Raw genomic sequence first — 26,101 nt, forward strand, 5'->3', positions numbered from 1 at the left:
GGACACCTGGCACCGACACCGGGAAATCCTGGTGGCCCCGCTGCAGGACAAGCTTGTCGCAGCCCACAGAGCTGCGAGGGACGCGGCCTCGCAGGGGACAAAAGCTGAGAAGGAGCACTCGTGTCCCTGATGGTTGCGGGGAGGCTTCCAAGGATGGACGCCTCAGTGGGTCCCCGCCGCACGGGGCCACCTCGGAGCCCCTGGAGGAACAAAGTGCGGATCTCCCCGCCTCTGCCCACAGAGGTCAGCGTGGGGGCCGCATTGAGTCCCCGCCTGGCCACTAGACGGTTTTGACTTGGTGGCGGGTTCTCTCCCCTTCCCAGGAGGAAGAGGCTCGAGGTTGGGACCCGGAATGTTTTTCCAGAGACATTAAGAGAAAGATGCAAAACGGCTGAAGCTTTTGGAAGAAGGATTTTAGGAAATCTTGTCGCAGGCAGTGACTTTGGGGTGATAAGAATTGGGAGAAAGTAGTAGAGTAACCGCTCAGGTCCTCCTCCTGAATCTGAGTGTCAGACTCACTTGCAGATGATGAAAGGTCCAGACCTTGAGGTGGGGCCCAGTCTAATCTCATGACCACGACCAGAACCTTCCAGGCTGCGCTCAGGGGAGATCTGAGTGATGCTAAGACTTGAGAAGAAAAGCCAGAGAAATGCAGAGAGGGGCTCACCTGCTGTGGCGGCTAAAAAGATGGAGAAAGGGGGCCCAAGCCTGGAATGTGAGCAATCTCCAGAGCTGGTGAAAGTGTGGAAATCCTTTGTCCCTGAACCCTTCATAAAGGAGCACAGCCTATCCACACTTTGATTTTAGTCCAGTGACACCATTTTGGGACTTAGGACCTTGTCCTTGGCATGTATTATCTAACCTGAATCGAACATTGGATTAAACGTCAGGAAGCTCCAAATGGACAGCGGACCCCTCTTTCCTGCAGAGCTGGCATTAGCTTTCTAAGTGTGTATTTTAAACCCTAATGGCTCTACTTGGGGGAATTTGGAGCACACAGTAAAGTGAAGAGATGAGGAAGGTCAAGGGCAAGGGTAGCTCTTTTCAAGGGGTCCATATTTATACCTTGCTAGCTCAGCCTTCCTAAGTTAGAGCAGGGAAAGGCTGTGGGGAAGGTCCAGGGAAAGGTTAGCATGCACCTTTCTGCATTTCCCTCTGACACCCACTCCCAGAGAAGGCGCTTGGGGAGCAGAGAGGACCGGTCAGGAAGGCCACAGTCCAAGAGGACAGAGTGGAGAGCTTATTCAGATTAACTCAAGTCAATGAGAATACTCAAATTCAAATTGTTTCATTCAAATCAATTAATTTCTTTTGGTTTCTCCAGCACCCCCACCCCTTTTCTTTTCTTTTGCTCTTTCAGATTTCCTGACATGTTTGTAAAAATTCCCTAAATGAAATTCCATCTGTTTGAAATACCTGGAGTGTTTTTCTGTCAGTGTTTCTTTTTTCTTTTAATGGATTTTATTTTTTTAAATACATGACAGAAGAGTGCATTACAATTCTTATTACACATATAGAACACAATTTTTCATATTTTTGTATATAATATAAAGTATGTTCACACCAAATCATGTCTTTATACATGTATTTTGTTTTTTGTTTTTTGCATGACAATTCTTGTTACACATATATACCACAGTTTTTCATATCTCTGTATATAAAGTATGTTGACACCCAATTCGTGTCTTCATACATGTACTTTGGATAGTGATGTCCATCACATTCCACCCTGTCAGTTTTTCTGAATGAATGAATCCTGATACAAAAAAATTTATTTTATTTTATTTTTTTAGTTTCAATAGAAGGAGACTTCATCCTCATGTTTAACTTTGTCTCTATTGAAAATTTGAAAAAACGATTTAGCAGATGTTAGGTCATTTTGGCCTTATCTTTTTCTGTGTTCGGGGTCTTAACAAATCGTGTCTTTAAGCTCATCTCTGGGTGGAATCACCCGCAAGAGAGGCTCAGTGTGGCTGAGGAGACTCAGTGTTTTGATACAGGTGCTTCAGAACGCTGTTCCCCCCCCTCGGGCCTGGCTGTGGTCTGTGATCTCTGGTCACCCCTGCAGGCTCAGGCTAGCTTTTCACCCTCATATTTCTGGTCTCACCTGCATGAGTACTTGATCCCTCTCATGTGATTCCCCTGATGGCCCTTATAGGATGCCACCTCCACCTCCTCCTGACCACACTCTCCTCCCTGGGAGGATGCCCCAAGGCCAAGTCCTATCACACACCACTTCACCAAATGAAGATGAACAACCATGGATTTTGAGGTAGTAAAAATCTGCCTACCAAATTAGCAATAAAGAATGATAATACTTGGGGACTCAATGAGGAGGCTGTGGTGAGAAGGTGGTTTTGGGTGGGCCGATGGGAGTCCCAATCAAAGCTCTTCCAGAGTGAGATTAGACTGTAAACATCAATAATCCATATCTAGAAATTCCACATAGGGGTCCTGCTCTGGAAATAATTTAAAGTGTAGGAGTTAAAATGGTTTCATCTGCAAGTGACAGAAAACTCACGTGATTTCAGTAATCAGACATTTATTGCCAACTAAGAAATCTGGTAGTGAAGAATCACGGAGTTTGTTTAGAATCTGTACAGTGAAGGACCTGGAACTTCCTTGTCCCATTGTGCCCTCCAGAAGCCTTCAGAGCACTTCCTTCTCATTTCATTGTTTAAACTGGGGACACATGATGGTGCCCACCTGTAACCCAGGCTACTTGGGAGGCAGAGGCGGGAAGATTATTGGATCTCACAAAGTTCAAGACCATCCAGGGCAACACAGCAAGACCACATCCCCAAAAGAATATAAATGGGGACCCATGTACACACCTAGACACATCATTGACAGAGGGCATGATTGACAGGCTGCCATGATGGCTCAGGCCCACCAGGCTCCTCAGGCCCCTGGCTGCCTGAATAGCGCTGGGAATTATTCACACGAAGAGGCTTTTGGGTAAACAGCCAACAGCATCTGCCACAGGGAACCATGATTTTCATACAAAGGCATTTGATGTAGTGCTATTCATAAATTAAAAGGATGGAAACTAAGAAATTATGGTACATTTATTTGGATGAGAGAACTACTAAAAGTAAAAGGAGACTCTGGCTTCCTCCCAGGTCCATCTGACTCCAAACTCACATTCTCAGTTCCTACTCCTTCCTTGGACTTTATAAAACCCTTAACAATAGAAGCAGAAGCAATAGAAAGCCCTCCAAAACTTGGGTCCCTTAGTAAGAACAGTGAATGCACCATCACATCCCCATTCTCTGAGGACTAGGGTTCACAGAGATACCTGACAATCTTATCCCAGTTGTCCTTTTTGGTTCATGATGCCCAGGATGGAACCCAGGGCCTTGTGCATGGGCTCTACCACTGAGCCACACCACCAGCCCTCATTTGTAACTTCTGAGGGATCCGTTGACTCTTCTTGAGATTCTTTGCCTGACTGATTCCTGCTGAAAGACCAAAACAGCTAAAAGTTAAAACAACATCAGTTTAAGTTTCCACGGACTCTGCCTGTTTTACTGGGTCAACATCATAACATAATTAAAACACTGAAACCCTTCAACCAAATGTAGGATATAAGAAAATGATTGATTAAAGAAAAGCAATTACTGAATAATTTGGATAATAGTAATACGATTTCCTGAAAATAATGGATAGCAGTTTTTAAAATGAAAGGATTCTCATGGCAGGTCTTTGGCTTAGACAGTCTGTCCTGAAGTTACTGCAATTCCGTCATAGATGGATGAATGGATGGTAAAGGATGCCAATCATACTGGCCAGTCCCATTCTCAGGTCACCTAAATTCTAGAAATGTATCCCCAGAGTGCCCTGTACCCCCCATTCTCCAATATTTTAGTTTTTCTATCAAAAAACAAGAGAAGATGGAGAGGAAAGCTTGATTTCCAAATAGTCCTTTTTTTAAAAAAATATTCTTTTAGTTGTAAATGAACACAATATCTTTATTTATTTATTTTTTTAATATGGTGCTGAGGATGGAACCCAATGCCTCACAAGTGAGAGGCAAGCGCTTTACCATTGAGCTACAGCCCCAGCCCTCCAATTAGTCCTTTTATTAATTAATAGGGTTCGCTAAAGGTTTGATGGGATTGGAAAATTACCACTTTATTTTGGGGGGGGGGGTAATGGTAACGTAGTTAGATGTAAAGTATCTAAAACTTAGATCTCAAAATTTATTCGTCCCTCAAAGCTATGCTCATGTTTACTCAGAATAACCGCAACATTTTTCTTGGGCTTTGCAAATACCTTCCTGAGCTCACTGTATTTGCTGTGTAGGAATGGTGTGCGAAGACTTGTCCAGCAGTCTGACCAGCTGGGCCACCTTGGGAATGGATGAATCTGCCCTGGTCATGGTTGCTGGACCATTTTATGTTTATACCACAATCTCATTTGAGAGATTCAGTTTTCAGAGTGTGTAGTCACACTGGTGGGGTGGCTTGGGGGAAAAAAAAGAAACTTAATTATTTTGTTTTCAGCATAACAGCAAAAATTAAAATGCAGGGCAGGAGGGTTCAGCTCAGTGGTAGGACACTTGCCTGGCATGCATAAGGCCTTGGATTCAGCCCCCAGCACTTCAGTCTATCAGTCAATTACATTGTGGTCTCCTGGCTTTGTCCATCTAGCCCTGATGAGATGGAATGTCTGTTGGCCTGGGAAACTCATTCTTTCTTCAAGACCCACTCGAAGTTTCCCTTCTGTCACAGGGCAGGAGAATTTCTCCTCTTAGGCCTCATAGTACCTTATACCTACCTGCCGGCTTTCTGTTCTCGCGACTAAAAGGCTCAGGGGTTACTCCAGTTGAACTGGGCTACTGGGCTGCACAAAATAACCACACAAGAGACACAAATACCTTTTTCTTTGGAGTTGCTGTGATGGCTCCTCTGACCTTAAGGCTCCACAGGAAGAGAGAGAGAGAGAGAGAGAGAGAGAGAGAGAGAGAGAGAGGGAGAGAACCAGCTGACCCCTTTTATTGAGGAGAAGCTATTCAAATGAGGCAAGAGGTCAGGTTTCAGGGAGCTGAGTCTAGCTTCATGATGTCCACTGTCAGCAGGTTGACTGACACCTGGGTAGGCCACACCTAAGGGCACAGTAAGAGAAGGGGACACACACAAGGCACTTCCATGGAAGATTCTATCCTAAACAGGGCAAGAGGTTATATTACAAAGGAACAGGTGAGCATAGCTTTACCCATGGAGCTGTAGCAAGACACACCTATGCACAAGACACTGTCCCTCGAACCCAAGAAGGTTGGGGAAAGTTCTGCCACATTTCTGTGACTGAGTGCCTCAGCACCCAGCCAGGGAGTATGACTCAGATGATAGACCCAACCTGATCTTTTCTTAAAATTGGGAGCCATCTCGCCACAAAGCCATGAAAAGATAATTTCAGCTTTACTATAAACTACTGCAAATTCTGAACCTGCTTGGAATGCCTGCCCGTGCCTTGAACTCACCCATGCCTGGCTCTCTGACCAGTAGCAGCCCTCTCTGAAACTTTAGTGACGCCTCACAAATCTTGGCCTTCCCTGGCCAGATAACGACCTTCTCTGAGGCTCTAATGACCTTCATAAATTCTGATGTCCGGGCCAGTAAAAATGTAAACTACCATTAGTGTTATGCTCGTCAGAGTTCTGTTATCTGTAACCCTCCTTTGTGTGACTTTCTGGTCTGTAAAGCTGGGCTGCAGGAAAGCTGGGGTGCTGTCTTGTTCCCTCAGTTTTGGGAGGGAGAGGCAGCCCGGCCGGTCGAAATAATAAGCTTGCTTTAATTTGATTTTAATTGGAGTCAGTGGTCTTTTCTTGCGTCCTGGTCTAACACAGTCATGTGCAAGGTTGGTCTCCCACACCTACCCACTTATATTGGGATGATTTGTTTTTCTGTTTCCTTGACCATATTTCAAGTCTTTCCAGAGCCAAGCTAGGATTTTTATCCCATTTTATTGGCCTAATTTAAAAAGCAACTCCAAAGAAAAAGGTATTTGTGTCTCTAAAATTATGGAATATTTAGTATATAAAACAGACATATATGAAAATATAGAATGAAAAAATATATATATATATATGGCATTCAAAATAATATGATAACATAAAACATCTGCCTTCTGCGCAGAGACTGAGAAGCCCTCCATGTGCTCCTCTCCTTATCCCACCCGTCCTACAGTAACCACTATCCTGAATTGGGTGTTTATCATTCTCTTGTTTTTCTTTGTAAATGTACAATGTATGAACAGTCTTACGTTCACAACTATGTGTGAAAGGGTTTCTGTTGGATTTTACAATATTATCCATTTTAGCGAGTATAAAACAGCATTTAGCTGTAATTTCATAATGCACATTTAACTTAGCATTTCCACAATTACAAATGAGTCTAAGCATTGTTAAACAGTCATATTTTTTGTGTATGAAAAATCTGTTTCTTTATCCACTTTACCATAAGGTTGTTTTCTTTTCCTTATTGACTTGTAGCTATTCTTTATATATTTTGGATTCAATTTTTTTTTGCATATGTGAGTTGTATGTATTGTGAACATTTCCTCCCAGCCTGTGGCTTGCCTTTTCATTTTCTTTGTGGGTCCTTCAGATGAACAACTTCCTAGTTTTGGTAGTTTAATAATCAATCATTACCTTTCTGTGGCACATTTTCATATCTTGTGGCCTGAATATATTCCTCCGTATTTTCTTTCAAAAGTGTGAATGTTTTTACCTTTCACATTTATTTGTTTAGTCTATCAAGAGAAGGGTTTACTGGAGAATTACAGCAGTAGTGAGAGGATCCTGACACCTGATTGGTTCCAGAACAGTCACTGAAGAGTCTGTCCTTTCCTTTCCCATCTGGCGCTTACCTGGAGCTTGCCCACGTGTCACTCATGTGTGTGGGGCTCCATCTAGGGACTTTCATTTCTGGTCCTTTGGTATATTTTTCTGTCCTTGGGCCAATGTCACACTTTAAAAATCAGCTGTTCACATTCTATGAAAAGATCTATTACAATTTTTGATTGGCATTGCATTCAATCTAAAATTCAACTTGAACACAACAGTTCTGTGATACTGAGTCTTCTTGTCAATAAACATTTGCTTAGTTCTTACCTTTCATCTGTGACACAGACTCTGTAGTCACTCACCCAGTCCACTTCCCTTTCTCTCCATGCAGGGACAAACCACATTTCCCAGCTTCCCTAGAAGTGAGGTGTGGCCAATACAAGTTCAGAGCTTGAGACAGAGTTAGGGCAGTGCTATAAAGCCCCCTGACCCTCCTGTGTGACGCTGCTTGCTGTGTCTCTTTCCCAAGTGTAGATTAATCCTCTCCTGAGGAGGCAGAGGATTAAGAGGGTTCTGTGACCTTAAGAAATGATGAAACCAAAAGATGGAAGGACCTAGGCTCCCAATCACTGTGTGGAAGTCTTCCTTCTCAATGCCTCCAGTAAGCTGTTGGGTTGGAGGAACAAGATGAACTTCTGTTGCGCTTCCTCACCAAGAGCTTAGAGTTTGCTAGAAAAACTAGTTTTCACTAATGAGTACAATATCTTTCAATTACACTTCACAATTTAAAAAATTTTTTACCTTAATGCTTTTATTGCTGTTGTATAATACTTTTCAAAAGAAAAAATGAAGTCTTTTTTTTTTTTTTTTTGCTATTGCTGGTATAAAGAAATAATAATACACGTGTACGATATTGTGTCCAAACACTCTTGGTCAGATTTCTTATTTATTCTGTTAATTTGGCTGTGGATTCTTTGGAGTTTTCTATGTAAAATATCAACTGATTCATTGTTGGTTTGGATTTTTCTTTTCCAAGTCTTTTCCCTTTTCTTTCTTATTCTTTTCTTACTTGTGTTAGCTGGGACCTATGGATCAATGACAAATTTTGCCAGCAGCAGGCATTCTTATGTTATTCCATTTTTTAAGCTTTTGAGGTTTCACCATTCAAAATGATGATAGCATTTTAGGGATATCCTTTATCTGGTTCCCAGTTTTTAAATGTTTTTGTTTGTGTTTTGATGGGTTGGGGATAATACCCAGGGCCTCATGCAGGCTGGGCAAGCACTCTGCCAGCAAGCTGCTTCCCCAGAAGTTTTAAGTTTTTTTTCTTTTTAAAATTTTTTTTAGTTGTTGATGGACCTTTATTTATTTATATGTGGTGCGGAGAATCGAACCCAGTACCCCATACATGCTAGGCAAGTGCTCTACCACTGAGCCACAAGCCCAGCCCTAAAGGTTTATTTTAACAGTTATTCAATGCTTTTCCTGTCTCTATTGAGCTATGCTTTTTCTTTTTTAATCTGTTCATGTGGTCAACTGTTTCTCCCTCTGGAGATGGCCTCCCTTCTCCCTGGAGTGTATATTCCTTGCTTGACCCCAAAAGTCTTTTTTTGAGATACCCCTCATTCTCCCTTGAAGGTGTATCTTCTTTCCTAAATAAACCTCTGTCTATGCCTCTGATGCATGCTGAAATTCTTTTCTTTCATGTGAGACAAGGACCCCCACTGATCTTTTTTAAAAAAATTTTTTCATTTTTAGTTGTAGATGGACACAATACCTTTATTTTTATTCATTTATTTTTATGTGGTGCTGAGGATCGAACCCATTGCCTCACATATGCTAGGCGAGCACTCCACCACTGAGCTACAGCCCCAGCCCTGAACCCCCTGCCTCTTTGAGAACTCTTAGAACCCTTCCTTAGAAACACTCTGTCTCCTGTGATGTCTCTTGGCAACCCAGATGGAACCAGGAGGAATCCACTTTGACATATTCCAGGAAGGCCACAGAAATTGGCTTCTTATCTATATGGAATAATGCACTGCTAAATTTCTTTGGCATAAACTCAAATTGATCCAGAATATAACCTTTATATATTTGAATCCTTCAAACCAAACCAAAAAAGGATCTGGGCTGAACCCAGCGATGCGCGCTTGGCCTCGAGAGGACTTGGCATGGAGGGCGAGATCTCTTGGTTTCCTGTCCCTTCTCCAGATGGGACCTGCCCCAGGTGCTCTGAATGAGTCATATTCTCGGTCCCCGCTGCCTGCCTGGTCGGGCTACTCCGCTGGCTCCTGGGTGGATCCCATGCTGCTCCAGCACATTTCCTCTGCCCTGCCACCAGAATGCCCACCGGGGGCCCTTAGCAGCTGGCTGCTCCAGAGCCCCTCTTCGGCAGGCCACTCACTCCGCTCTGGGGTACCCTGGGGGGAAACTCCTGGGGAAAGCCCGGGCTGTCACTCATCAGAGCCAAGAGGGTCGCTCCTCCTGACGCAGACCCCTTTGCCCTCGCCGCCTGAGCAGCTAGACCTCGCCTTTCCCTGACCCAAGGAAACAGAGGCGAGGGCCCAAGAAGAGCTTGAGGAAGAGATGGGAAAAGAGGGCGTGGGGAGGTCATGAAGAGACACCATCTGGAAGGGCTCTGCCAGCAACCAGGACGTGGCACCATGCTAGCCTCGAGAGACCTCACTTTTAGGAGGGAAATCTCCATCCCAAGGACTTGGAAGGTGACTCCCATGAACTTCTCCGATGGCCATGCTGTCCACAGCTCACATAGCCCTGCTGGCGATGCCTGGACTCTGGGGCAGTGGGATGCAGGTGCAGCAATGCTCCCTGCCCCCTGCCCCAGGCTGCTCGGGGAATGGTGGATGGAGACCATCCGGCGGCTCTGCAGGCTCCCAGGGCTCAGACAGGCAGTGCAGGATGAGCACCTTCCTCTGGCCCATCAGGAAGCTGTCCTCCCATAGCTGGTAGCCGGAGGCTGGACAACAGAAAGTGTTCTATGCCAATGGTGCTACCACTGCCACTGGCACTGCTGTGACATCAAGGGGGGCTGCCCCGACCTCCCAAGCTTCCTTGTATTTGTGTGGAGAAAGACTTGAGCACCTTGGAGAACATCCAGGGTCAAAAGAAGAAGATCTTAGAGGATACGAAGGAGGTCTTGGAGGATGAAACAGGCTGTGGCAGCTGCACTTCCACCAGCTTGCCTCTTCTTTTTCCCCACCTGCAGCAGGGACTGGACTCTCTTGTCTGCTTACTTATTAGATCCCAGCTATTCCTGCCACCGTGGACTTAGCAGAGGAGCTGCCAGGCCCCTGGTCCTGTCTGTCCCTCTGTCCTTCCCCACACCAAATAGTGACAAGGGAATAACATACACAGGCTCTCTTTTCTGCCTCCTCCTGCTCACCTCTTCCTCCCTTTAGGTCCTGTCCCAGTTAGCACTGGCAGACCCACATCTGCAGCCCATCTTTCTGGTTGTGACAGCCAATGCATCTGCATAGCCCACCTGGCAGCCAGCTGTAGATCCTAGGGTCACTGATGTGAACACAGTTCCCCTTTCTAAGGCTGTTAATTGTAGATCTCCCTCAGGCTTGTGTGAGCTCCTGCACATTCCCGGATGTCCATTACAGTACGCAGCAGAGGCCCCCAGCAAAAGGACCTGTCTCTACTTGCCCACCTACATCTTGGATCTCCTGTTCCACCCCAAATTTTAACCATCCCTTTGTTCCAGAAACCACTCAGCCCAAATCCGGGACCTGTCATGGGCAATAACAGAGACCCTCCATTCCAGCAGCAGGGCCTCTGCAACATCATCCTCCAAGCCTGCTGTGGTCACAGTGCCATGGATACCAGCCCTCCACCCAAGGCTGTCATCCTCCAGTCTCCCCCGTCCCCAAGGACAACTACAGCCCATTTTACAGGGTGTTTCTTGGTTCTTGGAACCTAGCATCCCATGGCAGCTTTGCCTCTGTCCAAATCGCCACCAGTTTGCATGTACAGTCAGTGCAGGGCCCAACTGCAACTCTCAGCATCCTGTGAACCCAGGAGTCACCACCTGGGCCCACATTTAGGATTCCGAATGGGCAGCCACATGAGTACTATCTCTCCTTGAGGATCACTAGTACTGGGTAGGGGTTCAATCTCTCCCACGGCTCAACCACTGAGCGGCACATCGAAGCCAGGTCTGGGGGCATGGCATTGCCCAGGTTCACATTTGGCATGCCACTCAGCACCCAGCTCACTTGGTAAGAACCCAGGTGCTGTGTACATTGGCACAACCACAACTTCTGGCTCTGGGCTTGCCACCAAGATGACTGGCTCTGGGTAGAGAATCTCACTGTTCACCAACACCACTCCCAGCCCTCTGGTGTTCTTGGGACCTGCAGCTCCTACGAGGAGGGAATTTGGGCTTGGCCTGCCCATCCTTGGCTCTAGGCCCAAGTCCAGAGCCCAGCTGGATTTGAGAAACCCCACTGTGAGGGACCAAAGAGAGCTTCATGGATCTTCAGCTTGACTCCCTGGTTTGATGGCTGGCCTGGCTGATCCAAGCTCTGGCCATTTTCTCTAGCCATGGACCTGGCTAGGCTGTCCCCTGCTACTTACAGATGCTCCCTCTAACCTCACCTCTTCGCCCCAATGGCTTTATCTTTCCCTGGCCATGTCTATACAAAGATGGTTCTAATTAAAAAAAAAATCTGTCCATGTGATCAATTACATTAATAAATTTTCTAATAGCAAAGCAACCTGGGTGATATCGTATTGTACTTTGTATTCAATGTAGATTTGGTTTGTTGACATTTTATATAAGATTTTTGCACATAAGGCCTGGCGCAGTGGCACATGCCTATAATCCTAGTAGCTCAGGAGGCTGAGGCAGGAGGATTGCAAGTTCAAAGGCAGCCTCAGCAACTTAGCTGACCCCGTCTCAAAAAATAGATATAAAATATTTTAAAAAGGGATGGTGATGTCTCCAGTTGCCCAGTGGTTCAATGCCCCGGTTTCAATCCCTGGTACCAAAAAAAAAAAAAAAAAAAAAAAAAAAATTTGCATGTATGTTGCCTCTGGTCTGGGTATCAAGGTCATATTAACTTCATGAAATGAGCCAGAGAGTCATGGTTTCTCAAAAGCCATAAGGTCCCTTCTACCCAGAGTCAAGGACATGGCTGGCAAGTTTTCTTGCTACCTTCCTTTGTGGAGTAGATGTTTTCCCTAGATTATTCCCTCAGTAAAGGCCTCCTATATTTGGATCTGGACTGTCCCCAGAGACCTCTGTGTTAAACACCTTGTCGACTGCTAGTGGCACTATGAGGAGGTGGTGGAATCTCTAGGAGGTGGGGCCTAGGGGAAGGAAGGTAGGTAATTGGTGTTGTACCTTTGAGGGGGATGTTGGAACCCTGGCCCCTTCTTTCTCTCTCTGCTTTCTGGATATCATGGGATAAATAAGCTTCTTCTGCCATGTGCTCCTGCCACAAGGTACTGCGCCATCATGGGCCCAAGCAAGTGGGCCATGTTCATGGCAACCTAATTCACGTTAGCCAATGACAGATGAACTGATAAACAATTATATGTGATGCAGACCTACAATGAAATATTATTCAGCCCTAAAAAGGAAGAAGAGTTTGACATATGCTAAGCAAAATTAGCCAGTCACAAAGACAAATATCATTTGCTTCCACTTATATCAAGTACTGAAAGTAGTTAAATTTGTATAGGCAGAGAGTTAGAATGATGATTCCAGAGCCTGGGAGGAGGGAGAAACAGGAAGCTGTGGAACAGGTATGGAGATTATTTTGGAAGAGGATAAAGTTCTGGAAATTGGTTGCATGACAACATGAATAACAATGTATACTTAACCCTACTGAACTGTACACTTGAAAATGGCAAATGTCATGTGTATTTTATAATAATTTTTTAAAATATAAAATGTCCATTAGATTGTGGATTGTACAGGAACATATTTGACTCTTGGGCTGTAGTTTGCTGACCCTTGTCCTGTGTGACCCTGTCCTGTCCTAAATCAGTATGCAGTCCTCCCTAATGCACAGATGGCCCAAAACTCCGTGTGCTGGGCTGATGGGCGAGTGCTGCCCCAGGGAGGGGGCTAGAGGGTAACTGTGGGTTCCTAGGGAGTAAAGAAGAAAGGGCTGGGTGGGGGAGAGCAGAAGTGAACTCTGCCAAAGGCACAGCACGGACAGAGGCATCCCCCTGAGGCTCCTCTGAGCTCTGCGGCCTCTTCTTGAGGATGAAGAGTTAATGCTGCCGAGCTGTCCCCAGCGTGTTTTAGAGTGCAAATGACTAGCTGCCTCTAATCATAAGGGCATCTTTGTCCCCACTGCTTCTCTCTGTTATTTTTGGAAAGGATCGCAAGTTAACTGGCGCTTTTCTGGCTCCTTTACAAATAGCATTGTTTTCTATAAAAAGCTCCTCGCAGACCAACTGTAGAAAAGCGACCGAGGGAGTGATTATAATATATCAAATACATCAGCTGCAGGAAATACCACATGGCTCTTTAAAGAACTAATGAGGCGCGGAAGATCTTCGAGTGGAAAATATTCCTCAGAGGGTCTGAAGAGGAGAGAAAGAGGACAATGGGAGATGCACCAGTGACCTTGGCCTTGCTAACTCTGCCCACGGGTCCCTTGAGGGCAGTTAAATGGCTGTGAGGCGTTTAGTTGATTTGAATGTGAGAAATATATGTGTGGTTCCAGAGCCAGGGAGCTCCGGGTTCGAATCCTGCCTCTCTTTCCTTAGCTTTGCTATTTTGAGCCTGTAACTCACCTGCCTTGAGCCCCAGCTTCCCATCCTTAATTTGCAGATTGAAATGAGACATTAAGTATGTAGCATTAAACAGGTCTGATAGGCAGCATGGATTATCTTTAGGAGAGAAGGATTTAAAAAATATTGTTACAAAATGATTATAGCATTTTTAAAGGTATTCCTGGTTAGTAATAGAGCATGTTCATTGTAGAAAGTTTTAGAAATACATAAACAGTTAAAAAATATAAAATCCACTTGTAATTCCACTAGTCGGATTGATATCTTACAGACTTATTTCAAATCCTGGTCTGTCTTCCACTAACTCCTTAGGAAGTTGCCTAATCTCTCTGTCTTAGTTTCTTCCTCTGTAAAATGGGTCCAATAATACCTACGGAAAGGTGGTGTGAGCATTGAATAAGATGGTGTTTGTAAAATGCTCCTCTGGCAGATAGATCCTGACTGAGGCCCACAAGACAAAAACATACAGACTGATTTAATGTAAGTTTCACAGGATACAGGGGCCTTTATAGGAAAAGAAGAGCCAAAGAACCAGTTAAACTTGTGTATTTTCATGCTAATTTGATGAAGAGTGCACAGTCAGTGAAGAAATACAGTTGGACAAAGTCGACCCCATGGTAGTACCTGGGGAGTTGAGCAAGACCTGTCTGTTCAGATTCTTCTCTGACCCGGGTCTTCAGAGGTGGCATGTTCCTTTCTGCTGGGTGCAGGGAGGGCACTCTCATGAGGGTCTTAAGACCTGCTACAGGGGAGAAGGGCAGGAGGGACGGGCAGGCATGAACTTCCTGCTTTAGCAGTTTCCCCAAAGTCCTTCAGCTTCAAATATTGAATAAGCCAGTGCCCCATATTTTAGGTATCGTGTCTTTGACTCCCCTCAAAACCATCACTGCAATCAAGACAGTGAACCTGTCCATCACCCCAGATTTCCTGGTGCTCCTAGGAATCCCTTACCGCAGACCCTTCCCTGTCCCCCAGATAACTACTGCTCTGCCCTGGGCCACCATAGATTAGTTTGCCCTTTCTGAACCATTCAGCGGCCCCTTATCTCGCTCAGAATGATCCTGAGGTTCCCCTCTATGGTTGGTGTGTCCTTTTCCATTCCTTGTGTCACATTCCATTGTTTGGATGCTGCTGGGAATCCATGCCGCAGTTAATGGGCATTTGGGTTGTTCCCCTCCCTCCCCCAGAATATCAGCAGCACCTTTTATCATCATTCACATATTTAATAGAAAAAGGCATGTAATAAATGGGTTAGGGTTGTATGAAAAAAAATCCAGATTTGTACGTACATGTCACACTACTTGGGAACTATCTGGGACCAGGGCTGTCCTGAAGTGAGCAGCAACAGGTGGTCTTGGGTGACACTTCTTCGCAGAGGCAGCCTGGGTGCATGGGCAGCCCTGCAGGGTGTCAGGAGCAGTACTCCTCCTGTGAGAAGGCACACCCACAGTCTCCCCACCTGCAGGAGCCACTAGCGCGGCTCAGGAGCAGTTGGTGTCCATTTCCTACTGAGGCGAGGTCAGAGGTTCAAGGCAGGGGCAGAGAGGGAGTTGGGCAGGTGAAGGTGTGTTCTCTTCCCCTCCGGCTATGACAAATAAAGCTTCTGGAAATCTTCCTTTACAAGTGACTATGTGGATGTAGATTTTTCTCTCCCAACCCAGTCTTAAAACCCAGCATTCTCTCCGAATGCATGTGACCTCCAGCCCCTTCCTTAAGAACATAGGTACAGGGGACACAACCTACTTTGGGGTCAGCCTCGTGCTAATGGGGCTTTAACAGAGCTGTTCCTCTTTTCTGGGCTTCATCATCACAGTACACCAAGGCGCCTTTTTCTCTTGCATTAAGCACATGAGTTGCGCAAATCAGTATACTTTTTAGGCAAGGAGTTATGCAGCCACCGAAGAGATCTGTACTTAGGAATTATTGGACGTAGGCTGGCGGCCCAAGTCCAGAGCCACACCTGGCTTCCCAGATCCTCCTTGAGAAATAAGGGGAAACTGAGGCACAGAAAAGACAGTTTAATTTGCTATGGTTGGGCCAGGTATCCTCTCCCACGGGCCTGACCTTGCATTTTATTGAGAAGCAAAATATCAACTAAAAATAAGGCACTGAAGTCTTGATTAGAAGGGAATGTTTACATCATTTACCAGTTAACTCCTCCTCAGGGCAGTGCTTAGCCCTAGGATTCTATAATCACTTACAAAATATTTCCACCATTAGGACGCTCATTCAAAAAAAAAAAAAAAAAAAAACAACAAATATCAGCACCCCCACAGATGTTTCCTTATTTGCTGAAGGAAAAAGAAGATAAACAGAGTTATTGTGATTCACAATATTTGTGTAAAAGGCACCACACTAGAGCCTTCCTAAGTCCTCCCAACAATAATATTTTGGGAAGTTAATTTTTTTTTTTTTAATCTCGGAGGGATCCATGCCACGAATTCAGCTCTGGGCTTTCCCCTCCCAATGTTAACACCTACAGTATGTCAGAGAAGCTTGGGAGGGTGACCTGGTGCTTCCAGGAATTGCCTCCCCTGCCCCCTGGCCATGGAGGCGGGTTCCCCTGGTCTGCAGATGTCTGTTGGGTGGGACATTGGAGGCGCCTGCAGCACCTGGTGGTTTTTCCAGTCCAGCTCAAGAATGACTCTAGCAGGGGTTCTCCACCTGGAGGGGCTGTCTAAATCCCCTGGAGGGTGTGTTAAACAGAGGGCTGGGCCCCACCCCACAGATGAGACTCAGGGGTTCTGGACTGAACGTCTGTATCTTTACTAAGCTTGCAGGTGCAGCCCATCCAGGGAACTCCCACTGAGAACTGCTAGTCCAGTGTTTCTTTCCAAAGCTCCTTAGAATATTAAGTCACAGTTGGGAAAATGATTTGCAGAGGCCTGAGAAGCGACACCCCCTCATCCCTGGGATTTGTACTTTAAACAGGGGTTTTAAGAAGGGAGAGGGTTTTAAGAAGGCCACACTGGCTGGTTCCCAGATGTTGGGTGAAGCGGGGGATGTCTCAAGGGGTCAAGTCCACCTGGTACCTGGCAAGTTCCTGGAAGTACCCAGTTGCGGCTATTCCCTGGAACAAGTCCAAGGGGAGGTTAATCCTGGATTCTTTGGGGCTGTCTGAACTTGTGTGCTCAGTCAGAAGGAAGTCCTTTAAGTTTGGGGTGTCTGAGCCTAGTCCTTGGAACTGAGCAAGAGAGAGGAAGTACTTGAAACCTGTCTTCTCTGTCCAGGCTGCCCGAGAGGGCGTCCACAGGCCTGGTGGATTCACAAGTCTGGGCAGAAAGCTCTTTTAGCCAATGAGGCATTGGGAACAAGTGTCATGAATGTCCCAGGAGTCCAGAGAATCTGAGACCTGGGCGTGGGGGTTGGGGGCAAACAGGCAGGCCAGGTAGCTACAGAGAAGGGGGCTGAGCAGAGTGCAGGGGAATGAGATGGAGGTGGCATCTGAGCTTGGCAGAGTAGGGGTGCCTGTGCCCCTGTGTCCTGAAGCACCTCTCAAGGCTCTATGATGACCCATCTCCCTGGGCTCTGGCTATTGTCTTACAGTAACTCCTCCACACTTTGTGCTGTGCCCATTTGGACCTCAGATGATCTTGAGCTGGGCTACAGGTCAGACCTCTGCAGGGGTCTCCCTCCTACCCTGCTTTCTCTGTCTGCACCCAGTCTCCCCATCTCTGGTGATCATGACTCCTCTGGGCGCCTTCCACTGGGGGCTGGTCAGTGGGCCTGGCTGCATATTATGACTCTGCCCTTTGCTTCTCTCCCTCTCTGAGTCGCAGAGGCACTCTCTATCTTGCTATTTAGTTCTTTGGAGACTTCTACTCAGGCTTCCACCAGAGCCTGTTGAATTGGAGTTTTGGAGCCACACCCTTCTCCTGGGGAAGGTCACAGCTTCATTGGGCAGCAGGATCTGCCTCCTGTCTGGACTAGGGTAGGGGTTCTGTAAGAAAGTGCTCATAAAATGTCCATTAATGCCCTGGGCCTCAACCCGCTGGACTGCTTCTAGAGTTGGGGTCCTCTCTGACCCCACTGTCCAACCCTGAACTTTGCCTTATAGCTGGAGATCTGAACCTTGGGCTGCATACTGAGAGGGATTGAGAGGGAGCCAGGCAAGACTGGAAGGGCGGCCTGAGCGCTCTATGTTCAGGTCATGAAAGTTCAGATCAGATAATGTGGGGATTTGAAAAAGGCCAGATGTTGCTCCCCAAATGCTGATGCTTAGAATGTGATTCAAATAGTAGTGAAGGCTTTTGGAGTGGAACACATTGAGAAGGCCATTCTCTTACTCAGAGGTAGAACTAATCCTGTGCTCCCGTGAAGATAACCTCTCTTCTCCCTCAGCTAAGCTATGTTTTAGACTGGGAAAGAGTAGATAGCAAGAGCAGGGGATCTTTTGCATAGACTTAGATTTAGGGACCCAGAGAATAGGAACCACCTCTTCCTAACAGATATGATCCTCTGCTGTGGATCAGAGACTTTTGACCCCACGCTACCCCACAGGGAAGCAGAGGCCTTTGACTCCAATTTACAAAGGAGTCAGCAGGGGACTTGCTTGAGGTACATGAATGGCTAGAAAGAGTCCAGTACCCCTGGGTCCAGTTTCCAAGCTCAGAGACATGCCCATCCAGCCTAAATTCCTCATATCCTTTCATCTGAGAGAAAGATGCTCTGTGGGGCTGGTTGAACTGAAATTGCCAAAAGTTACAGGAAAACTGGGTCTAAGTTTGAGAAAACAAATCCTTGAACTATAATTAGAAACTTCTCCCTCTTCGATAGGATGGTTGAAAAACAAAAAGATGAACGGACTTTGGGCACTTTCTCAAAGTACACAGGTCATATGGTCTGCCTCCCTCCTACATTTCTGTGGTTCGTTTATGAGTTTCCATATATTCCTCAGCATGTGCATGTTATGTTTTCAAATGAAGTGATTGAATTTAGACGTTTAAATTTCATAACTGAACAAGACTGTTTCCTCAGGCACTAAGAATAATAATATGTGTTGAAAATTTTTAAGATACAAGTTAATAGGGCATTTAATCATAAAGATTACTTTGAGATAGATACTTTGCTTTGTTTTCTGGCTGCAAATGTTTTTGACATTTAGCATTTTTAGTTTTCTTTTAAGCCAACATCAAAAAAAAAAAAAAAAAAAACAAAAACAAAAAAAAAAAAACAAAAAACCACTCCATTTGAGCCCCCAAATGATCATGGCACTTACTGGCCACAGGCTTTCATTTCCCCCATGTTGTCTGTAAACAAGGGCAGCAGGTGTGGCTAGCTACAGAGACAAAGCCAGACAGAGGAGGGAGACTCTTGGATCCAAGCTCTGTACTGGAAGGGCAGAATATCACCCAGAACATCCTTTGCGACATTAGAAAGCAACTACTAGACCCTCCGGCCAACTTTGTGCGATGAAGGCTACTTCTTGTCCCCACTTCTTGGCATAATGGGTGCTAGACTCTTCCCCTCCATCAGGCTGTTTCATTGTAAGTTTCATGAATGACCGGGACTCTTTCTTTCATCAAAGGATGATAATTCATCATGTGGGGTCCAACCATGGCAGTGTTATGGAGGCTGGGAACATCCTGTTAGAAGGGATTCACTAAAGAACTCAAACCACCTACATACACACTTGGGGAGGGTGAAAGGGCCCTCGGGTTGTCTGGGTGTTGAACTTGTGTAGAAATCCTCAGGTTCCTGTTTGAGGCCCTCGCTTGACTGTGAGCAAATTGAGGGTAGCAGCTTAGGCCCCTGGGCTTAGCAGAGGGCTTCGTTCATAGCAGGAGCCGAATACCCTTTTCCTGAAGATTAAATATTAAGTCTTACACATCTAGGGAAACCAAAACCCGAAGACCAAGATCATAAAGGTGGTTTTCAGCGGAGCTACAATGGTCAACCAAGCCCTGACAGCTTCTGTACCATGAGCCAGTGTGTCATTCCTGCAGAGTATCTACCAAGCCTTCCTCATCTCAGGGCAAAGGGCTGTGGGTGTTTTAAAGGCCCTCCTTACCCTTTGATTCATTTACAATCTAGTGAGGAAGTTACATCTATAAACTGGATAGAATATGTGCTGGTGCTTAGTAAGAGACTTCAATGGAGCTAGCTTCCAGAACCATTAACACAGACATAGGTAAGACACATAAACTTATTTTTTCCACAGTCCTTCCCATCTTAGTAAACAGCCCCTCATCTCTCCCAGGTGCTCAGGCTACTGGATCTTCCTAGACTCTTCTTTCTCCCACATTCCACCTGCCAACAAATCCTGTTAGTTCCATCATCAAATGTAAGCAGAACCGACTTCCCTCACCTGATGGGTGTGCTAGCCTCTGTCCCCCTGCTTCCTCCTTTGTCCTTCTTGACTTTTCTCACCACAGCAGAGGAATTCAGAAAAGATAGGTGGACCATAGTCACTCAGTAGTGCCGTCACCAGGGGCTCCTGCCTGTGACTTCCCCTCACTTATCCTGCTATGCAATCTCCTTGGTGTTCTTGAGGGCATCATGCATTGTATTTCTCCTGCCTAGGAGGACCTTTCCCCACATACCTGCGAGTCTCCCTTACCACTTACCTTCTCCGAATCTGCTCAAAATACTGCCTTCCTCAGTGAGGACTCATCTTCAACTTCACCCTCTGCCCATCCCATCTGCAGCACTCCCCGTGTCCCTGCCTCATGTCACTTCGCTTTATGCTTATCAACACGACACACTTTACCGTTGTCCTCCTCCCACGATGTAAGCTTCAAGGAGGCAATGCTTTTTGCTGTATCCTTACATGGATTTTTTGGTGTATGGTTTAGGACTGAGACTCAGGGTCAAGATTTGAAATTTACTTTAGCTCATGGTCCAGTGTTTCCCAAATTTTACAAACAAACAAACAACAAAACCCCCCAAAATCTCAGGCTCCAAAGGTAAGAATCAATCACGGTCTCATCTGAGTGGGTAGCAAGCAAGATTTTGTTGATCTTTACTTTTGGTAGCTTATATTACAAAAGTAGGTTAATTATTTCCATGAGTAAAATTAAAATATTGACTATGCCTTTTCAAACTATATCCCTTTCCTCTCTTGGTTCCTGCATTTTCTCAGGGAGATTCTGGTCTGCCTCTCTAGGGGTTGTCTACCCCAGTCTGTACTGAGGATCCATCTCAAGTCATGGGTGCTTCTTTAGCAGCAGCATGGTCTTCTTGGTTCTGGATGGAGTTGAGAAATATGTTAAGTTTGGAAGACAATGTTGTCTGCTCCAGAGTAAAGAATTCTTCCTTGATTAGTGAAATTTATTTATCTAAGACTGAACTCCATCTCTAAAAAGCAGATAGTACAAAACAAAGATTTGAAACATAAGGCAGAAAATGAAATGCAATTTTTTTTGGGGGGGGGGGGGCGCAAGGTACAGGGGATTGAACTCAGGGGCACTTAGCCATTAAGCTGCACCTCTAGCCCTATTTTGTATTTTATTTAGAGACATGGTCTCACTTAGTTGCTTAGAGCCTCACTTTTGCTGAGGCTAGCTTTCCTCCTGCCTCAGCCTCCCAAGCCACTGGAATTACAGGCATGTGCTACTGTGCTCGGCTGAAATGCATCTTAATAGGGCCTTAATTAAACAAGTCTCAGATTTTCTGATGTCAATATAAAACATAGGCATAAGCTCCAAAAATGGTGGCAAATACTGTATCCAAATTAAGGTATCAAATAGCAAAACACATGTTAAAGAATGAACTTGTTGGGCACAAAGATCAAATCCCAGATGAGGATGTGTATGAATAATGAAGACCAGAGACCTTTGAGCATCAGTTTATTTGAAGCAGGTTGAGTCTATCCAAAACAGTATTCTCTGAAGGGTCTGAAGAGGAGTCTAGCATTTGCCATTGAAGTGTAGCAGAAAATCTAGACCAGTGGTGTGAAGCTGTGTCTTGTTTTGAATTTACGTGTGATAAAGGGATGTGGCTACATCTCGGCTGCTTCTCATTTTGGCATCATGCAATTTGGTGGGGGGAAACACCCCAAACCTCCAAGTATGGCCCCCTCTCCCTTAAAGAACTATCTTCTTAAAAATATCTTAAAATAGAACCCTAAGTCTGATGTTTCTTATAAGTTATTCTTTATACTTGAGCTAGAATGAGAGGGATTGTGGTATTTCAACAAATAGATTCAGAACCCTAACCCTTCCTCTTTGTTAACCTTCAATTCCTCTGGAGTCTTGGGCTGCTGTGCTCTGTGGGAGATTTATTTCAGGATACTAAAGGGGCTACTGAGGCAATAGTGGGGAAAGATCTCAGCTTCTCACACTGGGGGCATCATCTACCTAGTAACCTAGTCTTTGGTGCTGTTACTTTATATCCCCTAGATAACTCATCAACGGGGCATGGCACAGAATTCTAACAAGGAGATGCACTGAAGGGCAAGTACAGGGCAGATTAACCTACAAGTGTCAATGCAGGACCCGAGTGGTCAGATGCTGACTTCTTTGAGATGAACAGAAAGCAGGATTCTTTAAAAAGTCAATGTGGGGGGCTGGGGATGTGGCTCAAGTGGTAGCGCACTCGCCTGGCATGCGTGCGGCACGGGTTCGATCCTTAGCACCACATACAAAGATGTTGTTTCCGCCGAGAACTGAAAAATAAATATTAAAAAATTCTCTCTCTCTCTTAAAAAAAAAATTAAAAAAGTCAATGTGGGCTCAGCTCTAAACTTTTCACCCAGACAGGGGAGGACTATATTCCTCCACACTATATGTGTGTGCCACTGGGGAACAACAGGAGACTGGTGCCTGAATACTGCAGGTCCTCAAGATAACAAGGCTGGCAAATGGTTGAACAAACAGGAATGCAGTCCATCAAAGCCTGGTCTCATCAAGTGGCAGAAAATAATACTGGATTCTTCCAGATTGCTTTGCTCTAATTTGTTTTTTAAGACTTCTCACTTCTACTATTCCCTTACTAATAGTTAAGGTGCAGTGATTTTTTAAATAAGAAATTCCTAAGTCTGTAAGTAAGCTATCACAAAGAATAGAAGGAATGGACAGGCTTCTTGTAATTTATTTGAGTTATTTCCAAGCGACAGTTACAAAAGTTTTTAATTTTTATAATACTCTTGATAAGAAAATAAAATTTAAATAAAAATACATTCTCAACAATACAACATGGTTACACAAATTCACTATATTAAGTTTTGATAACTTACATTTTCAAACTGGACACTGTAAAAACCAATATTTACTAGCAACATATTAATTTCCAAGTTAAAAATGGAAGCAGATAATATCAATCAAGATTGGTAATTTAACTCTAGAATGAGTCTTGGATTTTTCACATACTGTAAGGACACCTAAAAGTCTATGCAGAATTCTGTCTTTACAGGATGTACCGTTAGAACAAATTAAAGGTACTTTCACTAAAAAAAAAAATATTGTTTTTCAAAACCTGGCATGAATGAACTTTTCCCATAAATGAATGAAATCAGGCTTCAGAAACAGAAACAAAAGCCACATCATCACCTTTTATTTTGTAAAATCAAAAAAGCCTGGTTTTGATACTTAACCATTACTCGTGATTAAAAAAATGTATCTCTTTGGCAAATAAAATAGTTCAATTTGATAAATTATAATCCTGGGAGTAAAATCTTTTATTATTGCCTATTATCTTATTAAATGAATATTTAAAAAATCAAGCTAAACAACAACATAACAAAACAAGCAACAGATCACTGTAATTTCAATTGATGGAAATGGTTAAACCAAGAATCAGAGTAGGCGTTTACAGCAAGAAATTTCTTTTCCCCATCACCCTTTTCTGTCCTTCCTGGGATTTCCAGGTTTTTAGGGAGAAATGAGCTGCCATGTATTTTTTTCAAACGCTTTCAGAAAAGGCAGAGAGGGCAGACCAGGTAGTAAAACCCATGTTCATGAGTAAAGAGGCCCCTGGAAAGCAAGGCCCTGGGTTGTCTTAGGGCCCTACTCACACTGTTTCTTAATGCAATGACTCAAGGAAAATTAACCCCACATTTCTCTTTTTAGACTTTATCATGCTGGTTACTTCCAATCAAAGTAGCTGTTTGAAAGTGTCATGTGAAGAAAATAGTGAGATGACTGAACTCTCCCTCCAAACCCAAAGGTATGGACGGGTGCCCACAGCCTAGGTCCCTCTGATTGCCCTGTAATCTTTAGAAATAATTGTAATTGGGGATTTGGATTCGAAATGTTAGGAGAATTTTTTTTTTCCCTTAAAAAAAGAAAAGAAAAGCCACTGAAGAGTAATGAGTGGGACCTGGTAATGCAAGTAGACACTTCTAGGGAATCCTAAAGTGAATTTTAATCTGAATAAAATTTATCATAAATTTATTTAAATGGCTAAATTATTTTGCATTTATGAATCAGTGTGATTTATGGAATGTATAAATTCATAAAATTTAAAGTACTCTTCCAAATCTCAGTATGGGCCAGGGGTAATAACTTATCGTAATGCAGACAAGTGATGACTCTCAGATACAATTGATTTTTACAAGTTGTTTAGAGAAATGCATTACTCAGTCACTTATGAAATGACTGTGTGCCAATGGTTTTTAAAAATGATTACTTAATCATAATACAATTTAAAAACAATTACTCACCAATACCAGAATTGGCAAATATATCTTCAAATATAGCTTATGCTCAGGGAAACAAACAAACAAAAAAGAAGTACTAGCTAGACTTACATTAATAAGTCACAGTTTTAAACAGGAACATATGTAAATACTCCAAGGTTCAAAGTACCTCATTTAGAAAACGTTCTGAATTTAAAAAGACAAAATAAAGTACCATGATTTTTAATACTGATGAAGCAAAGTATATCCCTTTAACTTCAAGGTGGCAACTTGCTTCGACTGCTAATTTACAGTTACAGTTTTTAGGACAGAAGTAAATTACTATGGAAAAATAGGATTCAAATAGTTGCTGACTCAAATTCCATTTTGCTAGTAGGCAATAAGGAAACAGCAATGAAATATAAACATTTTCAGGAAAGCACTATTTCTAGATTTAAACACTGATCATTCAACTGATCATAAAGACAGATACCATAGAGTATCTAAGATATAATCTGGGGCAGGCCAGATTATTAAAGTGCGCCAAGTGACTGTTCTTGGGTTAGACTGCCATCTAACACTATGAAGAGGGCGTCCTTACAGTGCCCTTATTATAGCATGAAACAGCAGGTGAAGTCAAGTGATTTTCCCACCACCTTCTTTCACTGTTTACTTTCTCTTCTGGTTTAGAAGAGATGTCCTTAGAAGTCATGTTAATCTGAACTCTCAAATCAAGAAAATGAGTACCTGATATATAAAACAATAAAAAATATTTAGTGGTCTCATTTTATTTCATCTGCCATCACTCATCCCAAATGTAAACATGATGCACACAATAGCACATATTCCCTGATTGCTCCTGAGTTCTGTTTACATCTTTAAATAGGCAAAAGGATCTACCAACTTTCAAGGATGCTCTGGCAGTTTTCTAAAGTCTCTGTCACTGTCTCTACCATAACCTGTAATGACTAATGGACCAAAGGAAAAAAAATTTTTTTTTCTTAAAAAAGGGAAGGTCCCAATGAAGTAAATGGAAAGCTCTGAATTGATAAGGATTGAAATTTTCTAGTAGAACACTATGTTGGCAGTATAGAGCAGGCACTAATGGTAGTGAAAACAAGTCCACAGAACAGAGAGTTACAAGAAGAGATGGTTTCCTGCTACGGAGAAGTACTCCCTTTGTTACAAAGCTTCTTTAGGAACCTTCTTTAGGAAGATTCTATTAAAAAGAAGTTGCTGATACATGAACTTTGACATACAAGATATGAAGGAAATCTTGGGTTTCAAATTCTCTAATAATACATCAATACCAGAATTCCCCAAACAGTTAACTTCAATCATTAAATATTAAATACAATGTGAATGCAGATGACATTGAAGCCAACATTCATTCTTAAATATTATGAACAAAATATATGGTGAATTGGAAAACTCCAAGAAGAATATTTTCCAGTTCTCTTGGACCAACTGGTCAAACTCTTAAGATGTTTTCCCAATTGGATTTTCCCTAGAAAACAGTAAAAGAAAACCATTTTTCAAAAGTTAAAAAATAAACAAATTAAAAAAGTGACAAATACAGAATCCATCAAGCATATTCTTCTTAATTCAAGAAGTACTTACTGACTACTTACTACATTTTGGGTACTATTCTAAAAGATAAGGATATGGCAGTGAACAAAGCAGGTGAAACCCTTGTTGTCATGGAGCTTTCATTTTGGTACAGCAAAAATAAATATCTAGTACTAGACAGTTTTTTTTTTTTTTAAAAAAATAAAGAAAAATGGTGTAGTAGTACAGCATGTATAGTTATGGTGGGGGTACTATATAAGGAAAGTGGGCAACGACTGGGTAGGACTTCCTATGGAAACTTCCCAGGGCTCCAAGAAAACAGGATTAATACTGTTTAAAAAGAACCACCAATTATACCAATGTAGAAAAGACAGTTGTTTACAATAAAACCTTTCTAATTTAAGAAGTTTTCTATCCAG

At 43.7% G+C, this 26,101-nt stretch overlaps 1 protein-coding gene across 4 annotated transcripts in view; it reads right to left on the reverse strand.

The window, feature by feature from the left end:
- Positions 1 to 21,328: 21,328 nt before the first annotated feature.
- The window catches only part of Rasa2 (RAS p21 protein activator 2), a 108,834-nt gene continuing 104,061 nt past the window's right edge, over positions 21,329 to 26,101 (reverse strand). For 2 of the 4 annotated variants that reach the window (XM_071615595.1, XM_071615594.1), the window contains exon 24: positions 21,329 to 22,163. In XM_071615595.1, the coding sequence (XP_071471696.1) occupies positions 22,127 to 22,163 (37 nt within the window). In that variant the 3' untranslated portion in view covers positions 21,329 to 22,126. Of the gene's footprint in view, positions 22,164 to 22,570; positions 25,621 to 26,101 lie in introns of those variants that run through there. The other 2 variants (XM_027933797.2, XM_027933796.2) reach the window with 1 other exon arrangement.

Source organism: Marmota flaviventris, chromosome 8, assembly GCF_047511675.1.
Source record: "Marmota flaviventris isolate mMarFla1 chromosome 8, mMarFla1.hap1, whole genome shotgun sequence".
Taxonomy (NCBI): Eukaryota; Metazoa; Chordata; class Mammalia; order Rodentia; family Sciuridae; genus Marmota; species Marmota flaviventris.